The sequence below is a fragment of the Aegilops tauschii genome, chromosome 2 (genome assembly GCF_002575655.3).
Source record: "Aegilops tauschii subsp. strangulata cultivar AL8/78 chromosome 2, Aet v6.0, whole genome shotgun sequence".
NCBI classification, from domain to species: Eukaryota; Viridiplantae; Streptophyta; class Magnoliopsida; order Poales; family Poaceae; genus Aegilops; species Aegilops tauschii.
In genome coordinates, this window is record NC_053036.3 from 33,101,454 (window position 1) to 33,120,383 (window position 18,930).

The 18,930-nt window shown below is 44.5% G+C and overlaps 1 protein-coding gene across 1 annotated transcript; it reads left to right on the forward strand.

Moving 5' to 3' along the window:
* The first annotated feature begins 5,233 nt into the window (after positions 1-5,233).
* LOC141040688 (uncharacterized) lies at positions 5,234-5,722 on the forward strand. Its single transcript, XM_073506804.1, has one exon. It carries the CDS (start codon positions 5,234-5,236, stop codon positions 5,720-5,722), a length of 489 nt encoding a protein of 162 aa, XP_073362905.1.
* The last annotated feature ends 13,208 nt before the right edge of the window (positions 5,723-18,930 follow it).

Genomic DNA, 18,930 nt, shown 5'->3' on the forward strand with positions numbered 1-18,930 from the left:
TTCAAACTATGTTGATATGATTTAATGATTAATTTATTGTCCATGGAGTAATATCTCCATCTTTTGAGAGCCCGCGGGAACAGATATCGAGTAGGGGTGGGGGTGAATGGGAGATTTTATAATTTCTTTGAAAAATTAAGTTCTTCGAAGGAAACCAAGTACACAAAATAATCACATAACCGAATAGATGTAAAGCTACACATAATTGAAATAACTCATAGGACAACAGGCTAATAAGACAGAGACACAAAGATCAAATGGCTAGATAGAAGAATAACTGAGTAGCAGTACAAAGATCAAAGACTAAGAAAAAGATCATAGCAAGAACAAGGCTAAACATGTTGCATGCAGTGAAATAGTAAAGTACTCGAATATGTCTATGTAGCAAACACAGAGAAGAAATACAAGGAGAAGTTCTTTGAACAAAGGCACAGTAAAAAGTAAATAACTATGAAGAAATAGAACCCGTAAGCTCAATGATCACAAAGATTTTTTTTCAATCAATTCGAATTGCTAGCACAACTCTACATCTGGCTGCGGGGTTGAGATTAAACTCAGAAGACCAAGTCTTCACCCTATTCTCCTTGAGCTAAAATCACTTAGACTTTGTCCAATCACTCATGGTACATCTTCGACGTACATCTCCGGGACCTTCACTGGCTTATTTTTTGGCCGTCATAACTTGGACGCTCTAATCCGACAGCTAACCGTCTAGTGGATCCGACGTCTTAGACCTTCATTGACTCATGGTACATCTTGGACGCTCTAATCCGATATCTAACCGTCTAGTGGATCCATAGTCCATAATAGTAAAAGGTTAAGTCAAGCTTCAAGAAAGTTATTCAGTGACGCTCAATCACTTAACAATATTTAGGCTCTGGGGTTTTGCCTCACTAGGATTCTCTCAATCTCTTCGGAAGGATGGGTTGCTCGCACAAACACTTATCAAATTTCTCACGAAGCAGCCAACCATCTAAAGTTGAAGTTGGCGGCTATTATAGCCGGGAGCAATCTTGAGGGCTAATATGACCGTTGGAGACACTGTCCCGCCAACATACACGCGACACTGGCGAAACGGTCAGATTTTAAACACAGGCAACGGATTGACTTGCGGAACAAGTCATCCAACTCAACTTGCAAGGACTTTTTATTTGGTGCCCCGAAGAATATCATTTCGGACATTGAAGAAAAATTATTCGTTGAGATCAAATTTCTAGGTCAAATAGGCTTGGATTAAGAACAAACCGAGGACCTACATCTCAACTTTCACTTAGAACTCCTTCATACTACAGTTTTCCCTATGACACAAATTCAAGTAAATGAAACTAGAAAACCAAAGTCTTCACTACTCTTCATATTCCTCACACCAACCTGATTGTTCCTCAAACGGGCATTCAAAAGGCATTCACAATTTTTAGGGATCATAATTCTCTTGTTAAACTAAATCCTCGGGTACCTTCACCTGTATATACAAACAAATTAGTCCTGACTATTTTGTCATTAATCATCCAAAACCCTCTAGGGGCACTAGACGCACCTACAGAGCCTCCACAATTGCCAGGGCCTCTTTTTCACAGGCACACATTGCAATATTTCTTGGGAAAAGTGCAACACAATAAAAAGCGACATGTTTAGCTTGTTGCATTACTGGTCCAATGCCAAAACCTGATGCATTAATTTCCAGTACAAAGGGTTGAATAAAGTCAGGTAGTGCCAAAACAGGTGCACATATTAAAGCTTGTTTCAAATGCTTGTTCCTGTGTTGTTGCCACATAAATTATCCCTTTTCAGGAAATCATGCAATGGCCTGCAAATGATGCCATAGTTTTTGATAAACCTATTGTAATATGCAGTTAATCCAAAAACGTAATTATCATTTTTTACAACTTCTATTTTTTGATGTCTACTTCTGCTATACACATTGAACATTTTTTGTATACTCCAGGAACATTTCTTATATACATGTTTAACATTTTGGAAAACATGATTAACGTTTTTTAAAACATATTTATTTTTTCATGTCTAGTTTTTGCGTACACATTCTACATTTTTTGTATACACAAGGAAAATTTTTATGTACAAGTTTAACTATGTGGAAATATATGATTAACATTTTTTAAAATCTTATATTTTTTATGTCTACTTTTTTCCATACACATTGTACATTTTTTCATATACATTGTACATTTTTTGTATACATTTGTTATATTCATCTGAAACATATTTTCTATACACGTTAAATATATATTTTTAGATGCATGATTTAAAAATTCCAAAAATGAAAGCTTATATTTTTATTTCTAGTTTTTTCCATACGTGTTGTACAGTTTTTGTGTTTATATACATCAGAACATTGTTTCGATACACAATTAACATTTTATAAATGCATGATTAACATTTTTGAACTTTTGTATATACAATGATTTTTATAATAGATATATTCAGAATATTTTGAAATACAAGCAAAACTAAGAAAAACAAATTCAAATATGTGGAAAAAAACCCAGAAGATTTCCGCCCTGGGTCGGGCCAATCGGGCGGGTGCCTTCAGCGAGATGTCCAATTGTCTCACTTGAAGCGAGACATAGGCGCGCCATTGATTATGAGAATTTCTCGAATGACTTGAGCCGCTTGTTAGTCTTAACTCAAGTGGAGCCCAACCACTCGCTATTTCTTGTTGGGTGTTTCTAATATTTATATCCAAAGCTTGCTTGTTGGGTAAAAGGTACTTCGAAGGTTCTGGTAAAGACTGGAGAGGGATTAGTGCATATAAATTCAATGGAGGGTGCTCTGCGATGGTGCTTAAACAGCGCTCCTCCTAAAATGTGTGACTCTACTGGACCATTGGTGTGGAGACCTGAAGAGGACCTGGGACTGATCCTTCCTTGGGATGCGAGAGAGATGCCAGATCCTGATGTTCAACACTAATTTCAAGCGTGCCTGAGTGCTCGGCTCATGTTATTCCCGAGTTGCCGATTCTTTTCATTTGTGTCATGGGTGTAATGTTTTAACAGAGTATGTTTAGGGGTTGGGAAAACTATCCAAACTAGTGGTTGGGAAAAATTATCTGATTTTCCCCTAAATACTCAGAAGGACCTATGTTGAATTGCTCAAACTTTCTTATTAAAATATGATCCAAATTAGGATTAAAAAATGCAAATTTTCAAAATAATAGTGAGACGACTCGGTTTGGGAACGCCTGTACATTGCTTAAGCCGCTGATTGGCGCACCAGTGCTCACACACATGCTCGGTTAGGCCATTCATTATCACCCTAGCTCAGTCGCCCGCTCGCTACTTGTTTAGGGGGGAAAAGTAACACCTCAAATTTTATGGATTAAAAAATTCATATATTAAAAATATTTGTGGATTAAAAAATCATGGACTTGAAAAAAATTCATGAATTTGAAAAAATATCATAAATTTAGAAATATTCACGAATTTGAAAAGAAACTGTTCATGTATTTGAAGAAACTTTTCAAAGGAAGGAAAAAAAATAACCCAAACAAAACCTGGCTGCGGGGAGGACTATATGGGGAGCTCCTATAGGGCGCCTTAAGCGCCGGTTGAGGATCCGGGCGCCCACTGCAGCCCGCTAGTGGGCCAGCCCATGAATACGCAGGCCACTGAAAAAATGTATTTCTGGCGCAAAAAGTACACCGCGAATCTTTGCTTCTGGGAGGATTCGAACCCGCGCCAACAAGCTGCAACGCATGGTAGGCTAACCACTGGACAACCTATGCACAACAGCTTTCGAGTTTGACGGCTTATATGTTTGGGCTCAGATTCAGAACATCCCAGAGTTATACCGGAAAGCAGAAGTTGTGGATCAGCTAGCTCGCCGCATCGGTCGAGTGAAGGAAATCCAACTTGCACCTCGTCTCTTTTACGAGGGTGATTACGTTAGGGTGCGTGCAAGAGTGCTGGTGAATAAGCCACAATCATGAGGAGTGTGGAGATGGTGTCTGGGAAGAGAAGGACAAGCAATGGGGAACCTGGAAGCTTGCCCAGAGGAGGGAGATAGCTCCGGAACAGCAGGGCGACCGAGCCCCTCGTGGGGGCCGCACAGGAGGGCGGGGCAGAGGAAGAGCAGGCAGAGGCACAACCTTTCGTCAGAGAACGCCGCCACGCAAGCGCTCCTCAGAAGAGGCTGGGCTGGAGACGGGAACGGAAGACGGTGAAGGAACGAGCCCTCTGAAGCAAGGGAGGGGGGAGAACGAGGATCATGTTGCACCTACAGCGCGCATGAACCTGAATCTTGCACTTAGTCTGGAGAGGGTGGTTAATCCATCTACTGTTGACGGTCTGGAGAAGATCAGTGGGAGTGCCATGGTCGACGGTCCTGCTTCGGACGTCCCACCGCTGCCTCCAACCTACGTCTCCCCTCGGGACGCCAAGAAAGCGAAGAAGTCAGGATCACCTTTGAAGAACGACAAGGAGAAGATGGCATTATTGGCGGGCTCCAGCTCGGAGCGCCGCCAAGCCCAATAAAAATCCTAAGCTGGAACTGTCGTGGGATAGGCGATCCTGCGACAGTTCGAGAACTCCACGATCTAGTGGATCTTAGTTCGCCTTCTATTCTTTGCTTAGTCGAAACTCAATTACAGAAGAGTCGTGTTGAAGGTCTTCGCTTTTCTTTAGGTTTTGATTTCAGTTTTGGAGTTGGTAGCAATGGTAGAAGTGGTGGAATATGTATCTTTTGGAAGAACTCGATGGATGTTGCAATAAAGAATTTTTCAGAGTATCATGTGGATGCTTGGGTGCAAGAGCAGGGAAAGGAACGGTGGCGGTTATCATGTTTCTATGGGGAAGCAACTCGGAGCCTCCGATATAAAATCTGGAACACAATGAAGAGATTGAGAGGGGAAAGTACTCTCCCCTGGATGTGTATCGGCGACTTTAACGAGATCCTGAGGCCTGAGGAGCAACATGGTCCCAATGCTCGTGATAGTGCTCAGATAGAGGCTTTTAGAGAGGCTGTCGATGTTTGTGGACTTGCTGATCTGGGATACCGAGGCCTGGACTAGACATGGGAGAAGAAGGTGGTAGGTGGACATTTTTGCCGAGTACGGTTGGACTGAGCTTTGGGGTCAGCTTGTTGGTCGGCGCTTTTTCCTTTCGCCTCTGTTGAACACCTAACCGCGGCAAAATCAGATCACTGTCCCATATTGTTAGAGACGGAGCTTGCTGACACAAGTATTCGGGCAAAGCAAAAACAATTCCGGCATGAGTGCATGTGGGAACGGGACCCAAGCTTCGGTGATGTCCTGGCCGAAGCGTGGAATGATTCAGGCAGGGCCCAAACAGTATCAGGATTGTCAGCAAAACTATCCAACGTCGCTGGTACTTCACAGAGGTGGGGCCGGAGTAAGTTTGGTGCAGTTCGGTCGGAACTGCGTTCTTTGCGCCTTTGGCTCGGCGAGCTGCGTGCATTTCCAGATCGGGTTGGTCCTTCGGCGGAGGAGGAAAGAATTGAAGCCCGGATGGTTGAACTTTGCCTCCAGGAAGAGATCATCTGGCATCAGAGAGCCCGAGTCCAGTGGCTAGCAGAAGGCGATAGTAACACAAAGTTTTTTCATCGCAAGGCTAGTGCCCGCAGAGCGAGGAACCGCATCTCCGAGCTGCAGCGAACTGATGGGACAGTCTGCACGGACGAGCAGGAGATGGCGAATATGGCTTCTAACTTCTACAGTAACCTATATGCCGAAATACTGTTGGCATAGAAGAGGTTTTATCTCATATACCACCACGAGTTGACGAGGCCATGAACAACACTCTGGATGCTCAGTATACTAAATCAGAGATAAAAGCGGCCTTGTTTCAGATGTTCCCGACGAAAGCACCTGGACCAGATGGTTTTCCAACACATTTTTTCCAGCAGCATTGGGATCTGTGCGGTGATGAGGTAACGATATGGTGTTGCGTGTTCTTAAAGGAGAAGATTCCCCGGAGGAGATAAACAAAACGTTCATAGTTTTAATTCCCAAGATTGCAAGTCCAAAAAGTTTAGGACAGTATCGACCGATTAGCCTCTGCAATGTGATCTTCAAGATCACATCCAAGGTTTTGGCTAACCGGCTCAAGCTCATTCTCCCCGACATCATCTCTGAGGAGTAGTCAGCATTTGTACCAGGACGTCTTATACTGACAATTTTATCTCAGCCTATGAGTGTCTGCATTATATGAAAACAAGGAAGTTGAAGGGCAACAGGTTCTGTGCTTTGAAACTTGATATGATGAAAGCTTATGATAGACTCGAGTGGAATTACCTGGAGAAGGTCATGTTAAAACTTGGGATCTGCCCGCGCTTCACAGAGATTCTAATGAGGTGTGTTTCATCGGTGTCCTTCTCTGTTATCTTCAACGGAGGGAAGCAAGAGGAATTCACACCATCCCGGGGCCTAAGGCAGGGTGATCCGATATCCCCCTATATCTTTTTGCTAGCAATGGAGGGACTATCTTGTTTATTGAAATCTACTACTCCAGACGAGAGTGTGCGGGGTATAACGGTGGCAGCAGGAGCCCCTGAGGTAAACCATCTACTTTTCGCAGATGATAGCCTCTTATTCTTTAATGCTACACCTGAGATGGCAGCTAGTGTTGATTCTCTCCTGCAACGTTACCGTGGTGCATTCGGCCAACGCATAAACAAGGAGAAGTCTTCAATTTTCTTTAGCAAAGGTTGTGCCGAGTCTCTAAGACAAGGAATCAAAGAAACCATGCAAGTCCAAAATGAGCAACTATCTGATTGATATCTTGGGCTTCCTGCCGATGTGGGGAGAGCCAAGGAAGGATCCTTTAAATACCTCAAGGATAGGATTTGTAAGCATGTGCAAGGTTGGATGGAAAAGGCCCTATCTGCAGGTGGGAGGGAGGTGCTTATCAAATCTGTAGCCCAAGCAATCCCTACATATTCTATGGCTTGTTTCAAATTGCCGCGGGGTTTATGTCAACACATCAACTGTATTTTGAGGAAGTTTTGGTGGGGATCGAAGAATGGAGAAAGGAAGAATGCATGGGTATCATGGGAAGTTATGTCACAACCTAAGTCTATGGGACGTATGGGCTTTAAAGACATCGAGCTTTTCAACCTAGCTTTGCTCGCACGTCAAGCTTGGCGGCTTCTTACCGAGCCTAGCACTCTTAATGCCCGGATTTTGAAGGCCGTTTATTATCCTGCATCCATAATCCTTGAGGCAGAGGTGGGAAAGAATCCATCTCAAGTGTGGCCCTCCATTGTTGAAGGTCGAGATGCACTCAAGCTCGGCCTAATTAAGCGAATTGGTTCGGGCAATGAAACCAACATTTGGTCCGATAATTGGATCCCCCGGGACTTCAAACTACGACCTGTGTGTCCAAAAACTCCAAACCCTCCCGAGCTGGTCTCCGAGCTCATTAACCCTGTCACAGTTTCTTGGAACCGGGCCATCTTAGATGAGCACTTCTATGCGATGGACACAGAGGCAATCCTTAATATCCCTCTCAGCAACAGGGTCCGAGAGGATTTCTGGTCATGGCACTACGAACGGAAGGGTACATTCACGGTGTGGTCAGCCTACCGGCTTATGTCATCAATCAAGCAGTAGCGGACCGACTGGCTTGAACTTAATGAGGGCCATTCCAATGGTGCAGCGGATAACCGGTCTTGGGCCAAACTATGGGGAGCTCCGGTCCCTTCCAAGGTCCGAGTATTCGCTTGGCGTCTGGCCAGAACCTTGATTCCTACAAGAGACGTCCGAAAACACAGAAACATGACTGATTCAGCGGGATGTTCACTTTGCCATGCGGCTTTAGACTCATGGCGCCATTCTCTGTTTGATTGCCACATGGCGCGCTGCATGTGGGCTCTTGCTGAGGAAGACCTGACTGAGACGGTCATCTCGAACTAGACGGACGACGCCAAGCTTTGGATGTGGGCAATTTGGTGGGCGAGACGACGGGCCATTCATGATAATCAGTTCCAGAGCCCGCTTAGCACCCATGTGTTCATCAACAAATTCATTGCAGAGCTCGAACAAATTCCTGAGCAGATGGCACACACAAAGGGCCTACATGCGATCTCCAAGGACCTGCATATACGGCCCAGGGACCGACATGCAACTCGGGGAGATGTTGAAGGACCTGCCCGGAGGTCAGGGTGGCTACCACCTGAAACACATAAGTTCAAAATAAACGCAGATGCTGGCTTCTCCAAGATTGGAGACAGCGGGGCCTCTGCTGTGATCTGCGCGATATGAACGGTTATTATCTCGGGTAATCGGCGATTATCTCAGTCGGCCTAATGGATCCCACAATCCTGGAGGCTCAGGCGTGCAGCGAGGCACTTGCCCTGGCAACTGACCTTCATATACAGTCCGTGTGCGTGGCCTCGGATTTCCTGGAAGTCGTCAACTGGATAGAGGATGATTCTCCTTGCTGCTATTTCTCCATCCTGCAAGACATCAAGCACCGGAAGAGGTTTTTCAATGATATCAAATTTATCCATGAGAATAGGAAGCATAATGGGGAGGCTCATACCTTGGCTAAGGCAACAACCTCTCTGCCCCCCGGGCGCCACGTGTGGCTTACTAGTAGGCCTGAAATCATCTGTATCCCTATGTGTGTGAACTTTTAATAAAGGATGCAGTTGCTCAAAAAAAACTTTTGCCACACAGAAAAGATTGCAACGCGAAACATTTAAGAGGCAAAGTTTATTCGCGCTATATAGAAAACCGTGATTCCTTTTGAAAAAAAATGGGACAAAATTTGAATGTCCACAGATTTCAAAAAACATCACGAAAAAGGAAAAAAAGTCATAAAAGGGAAAATTTGAAAAAAGTTCATAGATTTTGAAAAAAGTTCATCGATTTAAAAAAAAACACAAATTAAAAAAAAATTCACTGATTTTGAAAAAAAGTTCATTGAATTTGAAAAAAATTCATCAAATTTAAAAAAAAAAATCACTGAATTTGAAAAAAAATCATCAATTTAAAAAGCGTTCACCGAGTTTACAATTCATATGATTTGAAAAATTTCATCGAATTGAAAATAGTTCACCGAATTTCAAAGAACGTTCATAAAATCCATGAACTATTCTCATAAAATTGGAAAAAAGGGAAAATAATAGGAAAAAGAAAAAGAAAAAGAAGGAGGAAATGAAGGAATAATAAAGCAGTAGAAAGGTTGTGCGTAACCACATCTGTGGTATTGTGGGAGTTGGCTAACGTAGCTTGTGGTATTGTGGGAGTTGGCTAACGTAGCTTGCTTGCACGACGAGGTCGTAGGTACGAAACCCGCTGCTTGCACGTTTTTTGCGTCACTTTTAGACAGAAAAAATGGGAGGCATATATTGGCCGCCCATCTCGGCGTGGGGGGTGTGCGCCCGTTTGCGTACACCGAAGGAACGGGCGCAGAGGGCGCCGTTTAGGGTTTGCCAGAATAGAGCAGGGTGTGCGCTACGTACGAATGGCGCCTTAAGCGCCATATTCAACATATTTCTTCGGCTTGAGCTGAGCCCAACAAACGGGTCAAACCGAAAATGAGGCAACCCACTCTTGTAGTCAATGATATGTGGGCTCTGTCTATCAGATTGCTTCAACCACCTGCCAACATTATTTTTTGTTACTGCTCAGCTCTATAGTACATCTATAGCTTTTTTTGAGGGAAGAGTACATCTATATCTAATAATAAAGTGGTTATTGCTTCTGACGGTAGGTGACCGAAATTGCCCCAAAGTTGTAAAATATTACCCACCAATGTCACCTTTTTTTAGGAATGCCCACAATTTATTAATTCAAAGGGATACAAGAAAGGTCATGTGGAGTTAACAGGCACAAGTGGCGATCCTGAGGGACTGATACCAAAATTTTTACAAGGTTGTGTGCCTTCAGGTTAGATGCTCGGCCCTCGAACATAAAATCACAACTCTCAAAATTGGCTCGCTATTTTCTATCTCCTTCACAATTGTGATGTGACATATGAGTGCCTCCCGACCCATTTTTGATGTCATCCACCACTGTCTTGCAGTCGCAAGCTATCGTCAAACACCCTAGAGACAAATCGGCAACTAGAGCCAATGCCTCACGGCAAGCTATGGCTTCAAGGGTTGTTAGGTCATTGATACCAATGCTAGCTATAAGTGATAAAATAATGTTTCAGACAGGAAATCACCGCCAGGGCCGGCCCATGCACTAGGGAGCTTCTATGCTGCGCTCTGCGCACTGGGAGAAGACGTAGCGCGCACGTGTTGGCCGGCCCATGTACAGGTGGCCTATTTTTTTATTTTGTTTTCTATTTTTCATTTTTTCCATTTTTCTTTTTTCTAATTTAAAAATTTTGAACTCCCAAAAAATTCCGATTTTTATAAAAATAATAATTACTCAATAAATGTTTAATAATTAATAAAACATGTCTGACAAAAAATGTTTGTGATTTTGTAAAAAATGTGCGATTATTCAAAAATGTTTGAAATTTTGAACCAAATGTTCGGGAAATAAAAACATGTTCGTGATTTTTTTTAAAAGTTCATGTATTAAAAAATGTGAATGAAATTGGAAACAATTCATCAATTCGAAAAATGTTCATGAGTGAAAAAATATCCTAAAAAATAAAAAATTTGTTGCTGACTTAAAAAATATTTTATTCATTCATAAAATGTTCGCTGATTCAAAAAATGATCAGGCATCCTAAAAAAATATTTTTGAATTTCAAAAATTGTTCCACCAATTTCCACAAATATATTTTTCGATTCTAGAGATGTTCGCCGAATCAAGTAAATTGTTTTAAAAAATGTTCACAACTTTATTTTTTTGCAAATAGTACAAAATGCTCATGAATTCAAATATGTTCTTGATTTTAGGAAAAAATTTGTAGAAGTGTTCACGCATTCGAAAAATATGCACGATTTCAAATATATGCACAAGTTTGAAGAAATGTTCATCATTTCAAAAATTGTTCTTGATTCCACGAATTAAGAGTGATAGTGTATTTCGGTGATGCAACAAAATGTGGTCATGACCATTGGGGATTATGATTTTTTTACTCGTTGCAACACACGGGCCCTATATCTATACCTATTATTAAAGGGAGGTTATATTCTTTGTTTCGTACCGCTTCGTTTGGTCCCACTTCAATTTCACGTACGCTATTTGGTTTCGTTACTTGCCACCCATTTTGGCCCAACAGAGAAAGCCCACCTGATGGTGCACTGTGGCCCACGTCCGGAGAGCTGGCAAAAAATAAAATAGCCAATAGCAGGGTTGGCAAAAAATAAAATAGCCAATAGCAGGGTTCGATCTCATAACCCTCCAACTGCCCACACACAGTTTCTCCAACTAACACAGCTAGACTATAAAAGGAGGTGATATTTTTGGTTTCGTCCCGCTTCGTCTGGTCCCGCTTTAATTATTTTCATGTACACTATTTGGTTTTGTTACTTGCCACCTGTTTTGGGCCAGCAGAGCCACCTGACGGCGCACTGTGGCCCATGTCCGGAGAGCTGGCAAAAAATAAAATAGCTGATGGCAGGGTTCGATCTCATGACCCGCCAACCGGCCACACACAGTTTGTCCTATTGACCCAGCTAGAGATATGAGAGAATCTTTTTTCTCCCGTTGCAACGCTCGGGCCTTTTTGCTAGTGTGATAAAAAAAAGTTTCACATAGGGGTATCGCCGCCTGGGCTGGACCATGTAGTAGGAACCTTCTATACTGTGTTGTGCATGTTGGGAGTAGACACAGCGCGCCTGTTTGGGCCGGCCCATGTCTGGGCGGCCTGTTTTTTAAATTTGTTTTTTATCTTTTGTTTTCCGTTTCCGTCTTGGATTATTTCTACTTTAAATAATTTTGGAATTTAAAATTTTCTGATAATTAAAAATAAGAATGTTGAAATGATTCATAAATGTTTGTTGATTTAGATAATGGTCACAATTTTCAAAAAAAGTTCGTAATTTTGAAATACAATGTTTGGGAAATCCAAAAATGTTCATGATTTTTTTAAATCATGTATTTAAAAATGGTCATGAATTAAAAAATATTCTAAAAATTCAAGAACTCTTCGTGACTTACAAAATAGCCTATTGATTCATAAAATGTTCACTGACTAAAAATGTTCGTTAAATTAATAAAATGTTCATGAATTTCAAAGATTGTTTCACCAATTTCCAAAAAATGTTCGTCGATTCTAGAAATGTTCGCGTATTCAAGAAAAATGTTTTAGAAAATGTTTACGATTTAAAAAAAATATTTGCAAATAGTATGAAATGTGCATGAATTCAGAAAATGTTCATTATTTTAGAAAGAAATGTTCAAAAATCTATAAAAAAATGTTCACAAATTTGAAAAATGTATATGATTTCAGATATATTCACAATTTTAAAAAATGTTCATGGTTTTAAAAAATTGTTCACGATTTCACGAAAATGAGAGTGGTAGTGTATCTCGGTGATGTAGCAAAATGTGGTCATGGCCATTGGAGATTATGATATTTTTTTCTCCCATTGCAACGCACGGGCCATTTTGCTAGTGGTAATAATACACATTTTCATTATATTTTTAGAGTGTTTACAGAAAAATATGAACATGTTGGCCGTACGACAGACTATATAGGAGTCCACGATTGGAATGGGAGTAAGCTTTCCATGAGCTCTATATGTGTAGTCATGTCAAGTTACTCCTATAAATACAGCCATCTATAGAAGCTTGGTTCATATAATTCGGGATAATATCTATAGGTAGGATTGAAATATCAACCAAGAAAAGGAATAGCTTATCCTACAATGGAGAGGCTTGTGGCAGCCGGCAGCAGGTCATGCTCCCATTCGAGAAGGCGAAGAAGGTTGCCCCCCATGGACTTTGGTGTATTTAAAAAAAAATTGGCAGTGTTTGTGCTACTGGTTTGGTTAATAAACCTGGGTGCTTTCCGTGAAAACGAAAGAAAGAAATATGTCCGTTTATTATGATACACAGTAAACTTCACTTTAATTAGATATTTTCACATCATGATTTAAACGTCTTATGACACATTATTGAAACATTAAAACAACAATACCAGCTTCATGACATGAGGCGAGGAGGTGGTTGGAGATGCCAATATGCTAAATAAAATTAACACAAAATTTCTTATTCGAAGTGGAATTTACTATAATAATTATTGGGTTTGTTGTATTGGTGGTGGTTGAACTATTTAAACTACCAAGTGAAAGTCCCAAAAAATCACTAGTTTCAGCTACCTACAAAGGACGGTACTTAAACATGCATGGCTTGCGTATTATTTTCCTTGATGATATAACCAGTGATTGAATATTCGTTGAAACATATAGTTTCGGATCCACTTGGTAACAACATATAACATCTGCCTAGTTCAGTGACACTAACTGAAAGAAGCTCTACTCATCACCGGCAAAACTGAGCTTCGCGGCCTCCACTTCCATGGTGTCTCGGGGCACTGTAGCTTACCGAGGTTGATCACCAGAATCACGCCGGACCGCGCGGGGAGAAATGCATCGACATTTATGTCCGGCTGGATGTACAATTGTACAGTTCGATCATGTCACCCTTCAGCTCGTCAAGTCACCAGCAGCGGATGCCGCCAGAACCTAAGGATGTGTTTGGTTCACATATCTGTTTTAGGCATTTTGCATACTTGTCCTAGTTGGGTCTGGTTGGGCAATTTTAGGCGAAAAGCCAACATCTGCATGTAGTTTGGTTGCCTGCATTAGGCTTCATGCATAAGGGAGCAACTAGTCAGCACGCTATTTAGTTGCCTGTATCGTTGTTATTAGACAAACAACACACTGTTTCGTTGCAAACGGCTAAAAATGTGATCACCACTTCTCACTAGTGATGACCTTATCACACACACACTAAACATTGTCTTGTCCTAGCTAGGAAACAAATGACAGTTTATCCTAGCTACTAGCAAATGACAGTACAAGTTATTAAGAGCCAACATGGCTGAATAGGGGAAAGTTCAACGATGCTAACTAGGTGGAAGTTCATCATCTTCTTCTGCTGCTGTTGTGATGCAGATCCTTGTCTGACCTCTGTTATCCCACATTGCTTGAGCCCACTTCAACCTTTTGTTCTTCCCTGCTTCGTTGTCGAATGCCTCCACACCATGGCCGGAGCTGATCACCTCGTCAGGAGTCACATCTTCCTCCTCCGGCACAAGTTCATCCATTCCCCATTGCAGGATCCAGTTGTGAATGTGCAACATGCAAGAACAAGCTTGACCAGGGTAAGGGTGGAATGGCTTCTGATCCAGGATCTTAAACATGTTCTTTAGATCTCCAAAGGCCCTCTCAACAGTAACTCGAAGGCTGGAGTGTCTGAGATTGAACAGTTCCTAGGAGTCCTAGGATAGTTCCTACCAGAGAACTCGTTCAGATGGTACCTTGTTTTCCTGAAGGGTGGAAGAACACCTGGGCGACATGCATATCCGACATCTCCTAGGTAGAACTTGCCATCGGGGATGTTGATGCCATCATGACGACTCACGTTGTCACTGAGAATGTTAGCATCATGTGCTGATCCTTCCTAGCCAGCCATCACATATGTGAACTTCAGATCAAAGTCAACAGCAGCGAGCACATTCTGGTTTGTGTAGTGCTTCCTCCTTCTATATGCTGCAGCTTGTGACCTCGGTACTCTGATAGTGACATGAGTACCATATATTTCTCCAATGCAATCCTGGAATGGTACTACAAGATGCTGTTACTGCTCACCTTGAAGAAAGGCTACATGCTACATCATATCAATAACAACATATCAAGGCATGAATAACATACTGTCATTGCTCACCTTGAAGTATGGATACCATCTTGGGCTAGTGCGAATCTTGGTAGGAGTCCAGCTGATTGGTGACCTGGTCATCTCTCCTCTAAGCTCCCCAAGAACATACAACACTTGCTTGAAGTACTTGGAGATGGTCTCCATTGATCTCATGAGGTGTTGTGTACAACCCTGAACCCCTTGTTATGACCAACAACATGGAGGAATATGGCTACTTGCTCTTCCACAGTGGTGCAGATGCTATCTTCTAGTAGCCCCCTTCTCCTGAATGTCTACACAAGCCTGGCGAAATGTGCTCTTTTCATTTGAAGCATCCATAGAGCCTCTGTGTCGTTGCAGTTGTAGATGTAGTTCAAATTCGCTATCCTTTCCTGATCCCGGATTAACATCGGACCATACCGGATGAGAGGTTTCTCATTTTGATGAACAACTCTCTTATGGACCAACAAGATCCAGGCCTGAACCACAGCTATCAGCAATGCTGCCTAAACTAGAAGCTTCGTCCGTTCATCCACAACCTAACCAACATCCATGATGAGGTCAGCGATGGCGCTATCTACCCTAAACGGTCCCATCAAATGACCTAATACATAACAGAGGAGGGAGAGAGGGTAGCTTACCAGCTTTAGGGTCAGGGGAGACATGGCGGAGACAAGGATGGCCGGACGGAGCCGAAGAAGAAGGGGAGAAGCAGATGCCGCTGCCGGGGAGTGTTATTACCGCTGCAAGTGAGTGCTGCTGCCGTCACCAACGCCGTTGCCGCCGTCGCTGCCGCATATCTGAGTCGCAGCCGCCGCCGCCGCCGCCGGGGCCAATAATAGAGGATGGCCTGTCCTACAGCTAGGGGTGAGTTAGTAAATGGGGTGGTGAGGGTATATTTCGCGCCATCCCACCTCGGCCAAATTTCCCCTCCCGCCATCTCTGACTAGATCCCTAACGCATCGCGCCCTATGCTGCATCTTCCTTTTCCGCCTGACTCAGCCTGGCTCGCTGGAAACGGCCAATTCGAGCGTTCCCAGCGGGCCAGGCTATGGGGTGCTTTAAGTTCCATGCCGATGCGAGCCAAGCCTGCTTGCAGGCAACCAAACGGTCCAATTTCATCCCGCCCGGGCCACGTTGGGCTGTATTCTGCCTACCAAACACGTCCTGGATGTTCCTGACGGGAAAGCGTTGTTCCCAGCATCGAGCACATGCTCGGTGGCGTCTCCACCTCCATTACTACTAGCGAAGTTTCTTTTCCTTGCTTATTTTTTCAGGGATTCTGACATGAGATTGTTCGGTGACCTAGACGCATAGCATGTTTCAAGCCAATACAATAGGGATTCCGACATGAGATTGTTCGGTGACCTAGACGCATAGCATGTTTCAAGCCAATACAACCGAAGAAAGGAACAGTTCTCATAACAGGTAACCAGTGGCTCTAATTTTTTATTGGAAATCTATAGCAAGAAGTAGGCAAAATAATCAGACAACAATGCACAAAATCTGGTACTAGATAAATTTGTTGATTCGATAAATGTCTTTTGTATCCAAATAGCTAGGTACTACTAACCTATTTCTCTCTACATACAAGCATGCCACCTGAACATGACACATTCATTGGAATAGGCCCACCTCGGGAGGTGTCGACTGACGTGGTCACTTCTTCCTCCCTCCCTCCCCCGTGACGCTCCCTCGAGCGGACGGGGGAAACCCTAGCGCGTCGCGCCCTCAGCCGCCCTCCCGGTCATCCTACCCTGCCGCCGCCAAGCGGCGTTTCTGGGCTTGGCGGCGGGTCGATCTCTCCCCTCCGCTTGGAGTCCCTGGCTGGCGCAGGACAGCAGGCCCACGGGGGGGCCGGGCTTCCGCGGGGCTCGACGGTGCGGCGGCTGGTGCGTGGGATGGAGACAGCCTCGGCTCGCGGCGGCACGGAGCTGTCCTGATGCTCGGCTGGTGTGCGGCGGCTGCGAGGATGAAGTCGGGTGGTGGCGCGCGAGACGGCCACGGCCAGATCCGGCCGGATCTGTCGCCGGAGGTTCGTCGTGCGGCGAGGGCTGCGGGCGGCTTGGTCCGTGGCGTGCTCTTCCCTTGCTGCTGGGCAGGGGTAGCGGTGGCATGGTGGCGGCGGTGACCTCGGGTGGCGCGGTTTGGTGGAGGTGCGTGCCGGCCAAATCTGGCATTTTCCGGCAGGCGGCACGGGTTGGGGTAATAGCCCGACATGGTGGCTATTCCGGCTGTGGGAAGCAGCGGCGAGGCGGCTGGGCTCTCTGGGAGTGGCGGCTTCCATTCGCCCCGCCGGTCATGGCAGCTGTTGGGGAACGTAGTAATTTCAAAAAAATTCCTACGCACACGCAAGATCATGGTGATGCATAGCAATGAGAGGGAAGAGTGTTGTCTACGTACCCTCGTAGACCATAAGCGGAAGCGTTATGACAACGCGGTTGATGTAGTCGTACGTCTTCATGATCCGACCGATCCAAGTACCGAACGCACAGCACTTCCGAGTTCAGCACACGTTCAGCTCGATGACGTCCCTCGTACTCTTGATTCAGTTGAGGCCGAGGGACAGTTCCGTCAGCATGACGGCGTGGTGACGGTGATGATGAAGTTACCGACGCAGGGCTTCGCCTAAGCACTACAACGATATGACCGAGGTGTGTAACTGTGGAGGGGGGCACCGCACACGGCTAAGAAATCAACTTGTGTGTCTATGGGGTGCCCCCTGGCCACGTATATAAAGGATGGAGGGAGGAGGAGGCCGGCCCTCATAGGGCACGCACAAAAGGCCTCTTCTGAACCTCTCCAGCTCCACGCTTCGCCAACTCCGCGCGTGAAGCTGGGCCGAACGCGTGAGCTCCGTGAAGCTAAATTCCAGAAGCTATATTGGGCCTCAGTGCAATTTTTGCGGAGTTGGAGAAGCTGGGTATTCCCAGCCCCATGACTTCTCAATTTTTGTGGAGTTCATGTAAATTACACCCCTTGCCACCGCCAAGTGAAAAACTGCACGGTTCGGTACTTCGCTCACCCACGACTTCTTCCTCTCGTCCTTTCCCCAGGACGAGCGCTAGGGTTACGCGCCGCCGCCACCCCACGGTTGCACAGAGCTGCGGCGCTGGCGCCACCGCAACTATCCCCGCTGCCTCCTCTCCTCCGAGTTCCACCCCAGCAGCGTGCCCCAAGCCCCTGATGTTCCAACGCAGGGCAGAGGGCTCTGGTTCGGCCATGGCGTATGCATTTTCGATCTCCTTTATTAATGAACAATAGGTTGTGCCCTTTGATGGAATGGATTCGCGATCAATAGGGGGGCAAATTTGATGTTCAAGTTGATGTGATTCGGGGTCTAAATCACCAGATTTGATGGGTAATTGGCATTAGTTATGTGTCCAGTTTGTTTTTTGCGTGAGCTGAATGTTGAAGATGACCTGTAGCGAATGTGGGCTAGGTGCCCAGCCGGCCCAATATGGCGCTAGGCAGGCCAGCAGCTGCTGCCAGCCCAAGGTGGCGATGGAGAAGCTAATTTTGCTCCCGAACGGATGGAAGTCGCTGTGTGAAGCTAGAAGCCAAGATGAGAAGCTGGAATTGTGGAGTTTTGAGAAGCTAGAGAGGTTCAGAACAGGCCCAAAGTGTGGAGTCCTACTAGGACTCCCTAGTCCTAGTAGGATTCCACCTCCCACATGGAATAGGAAAAGGGGAAGGGAGAAGGAGAAGGAAGGAAGGGGGCGCCCCCTTTCCCTAATCCAATTCGGACCAGTCCATGGGGAAGGGGCGCGGCCACCCTTGAGGACTTTCTCTCCTTTCCCGTATGTCCCATTAAGGCCCAATACGAATTCCCGTAACTCTCCGGTACTCTGAAAAATACCCGAATCACTCGGAACCTTTCCGATGTCCGAATATAGCCTTCCAGTATATCGATCTTTACGTCTCGACCATTTCGAGACTCCTCGTCATGTCCATGATCTTGATATGTCTCCGTCGTATCTATAATTTTTGATTGTTCCATGCCAATATTATACAACTTTCATATATTTTTGGCAACTTTTTATACTATTTTGGGGACTAACATATTGATCCAGTGCCCAGTGCCAGTTCCTGTTTGTTGCATGTTTTTGTTTCGCAGAAACCCATATCAAACGGAATCCAAACGGGATAAAAACGGACGGAGAATATTTTTGGAATATTTAGAG

Coding starts and splice junctions, on each gene's coding strand:
- LOC141040688 (XM_073506804.1), top strand. CDS start 5,234: ATGTGGGAACGGGACCCAAGCTTCGGTGATGTCCTGGCCGAAGCGTGG.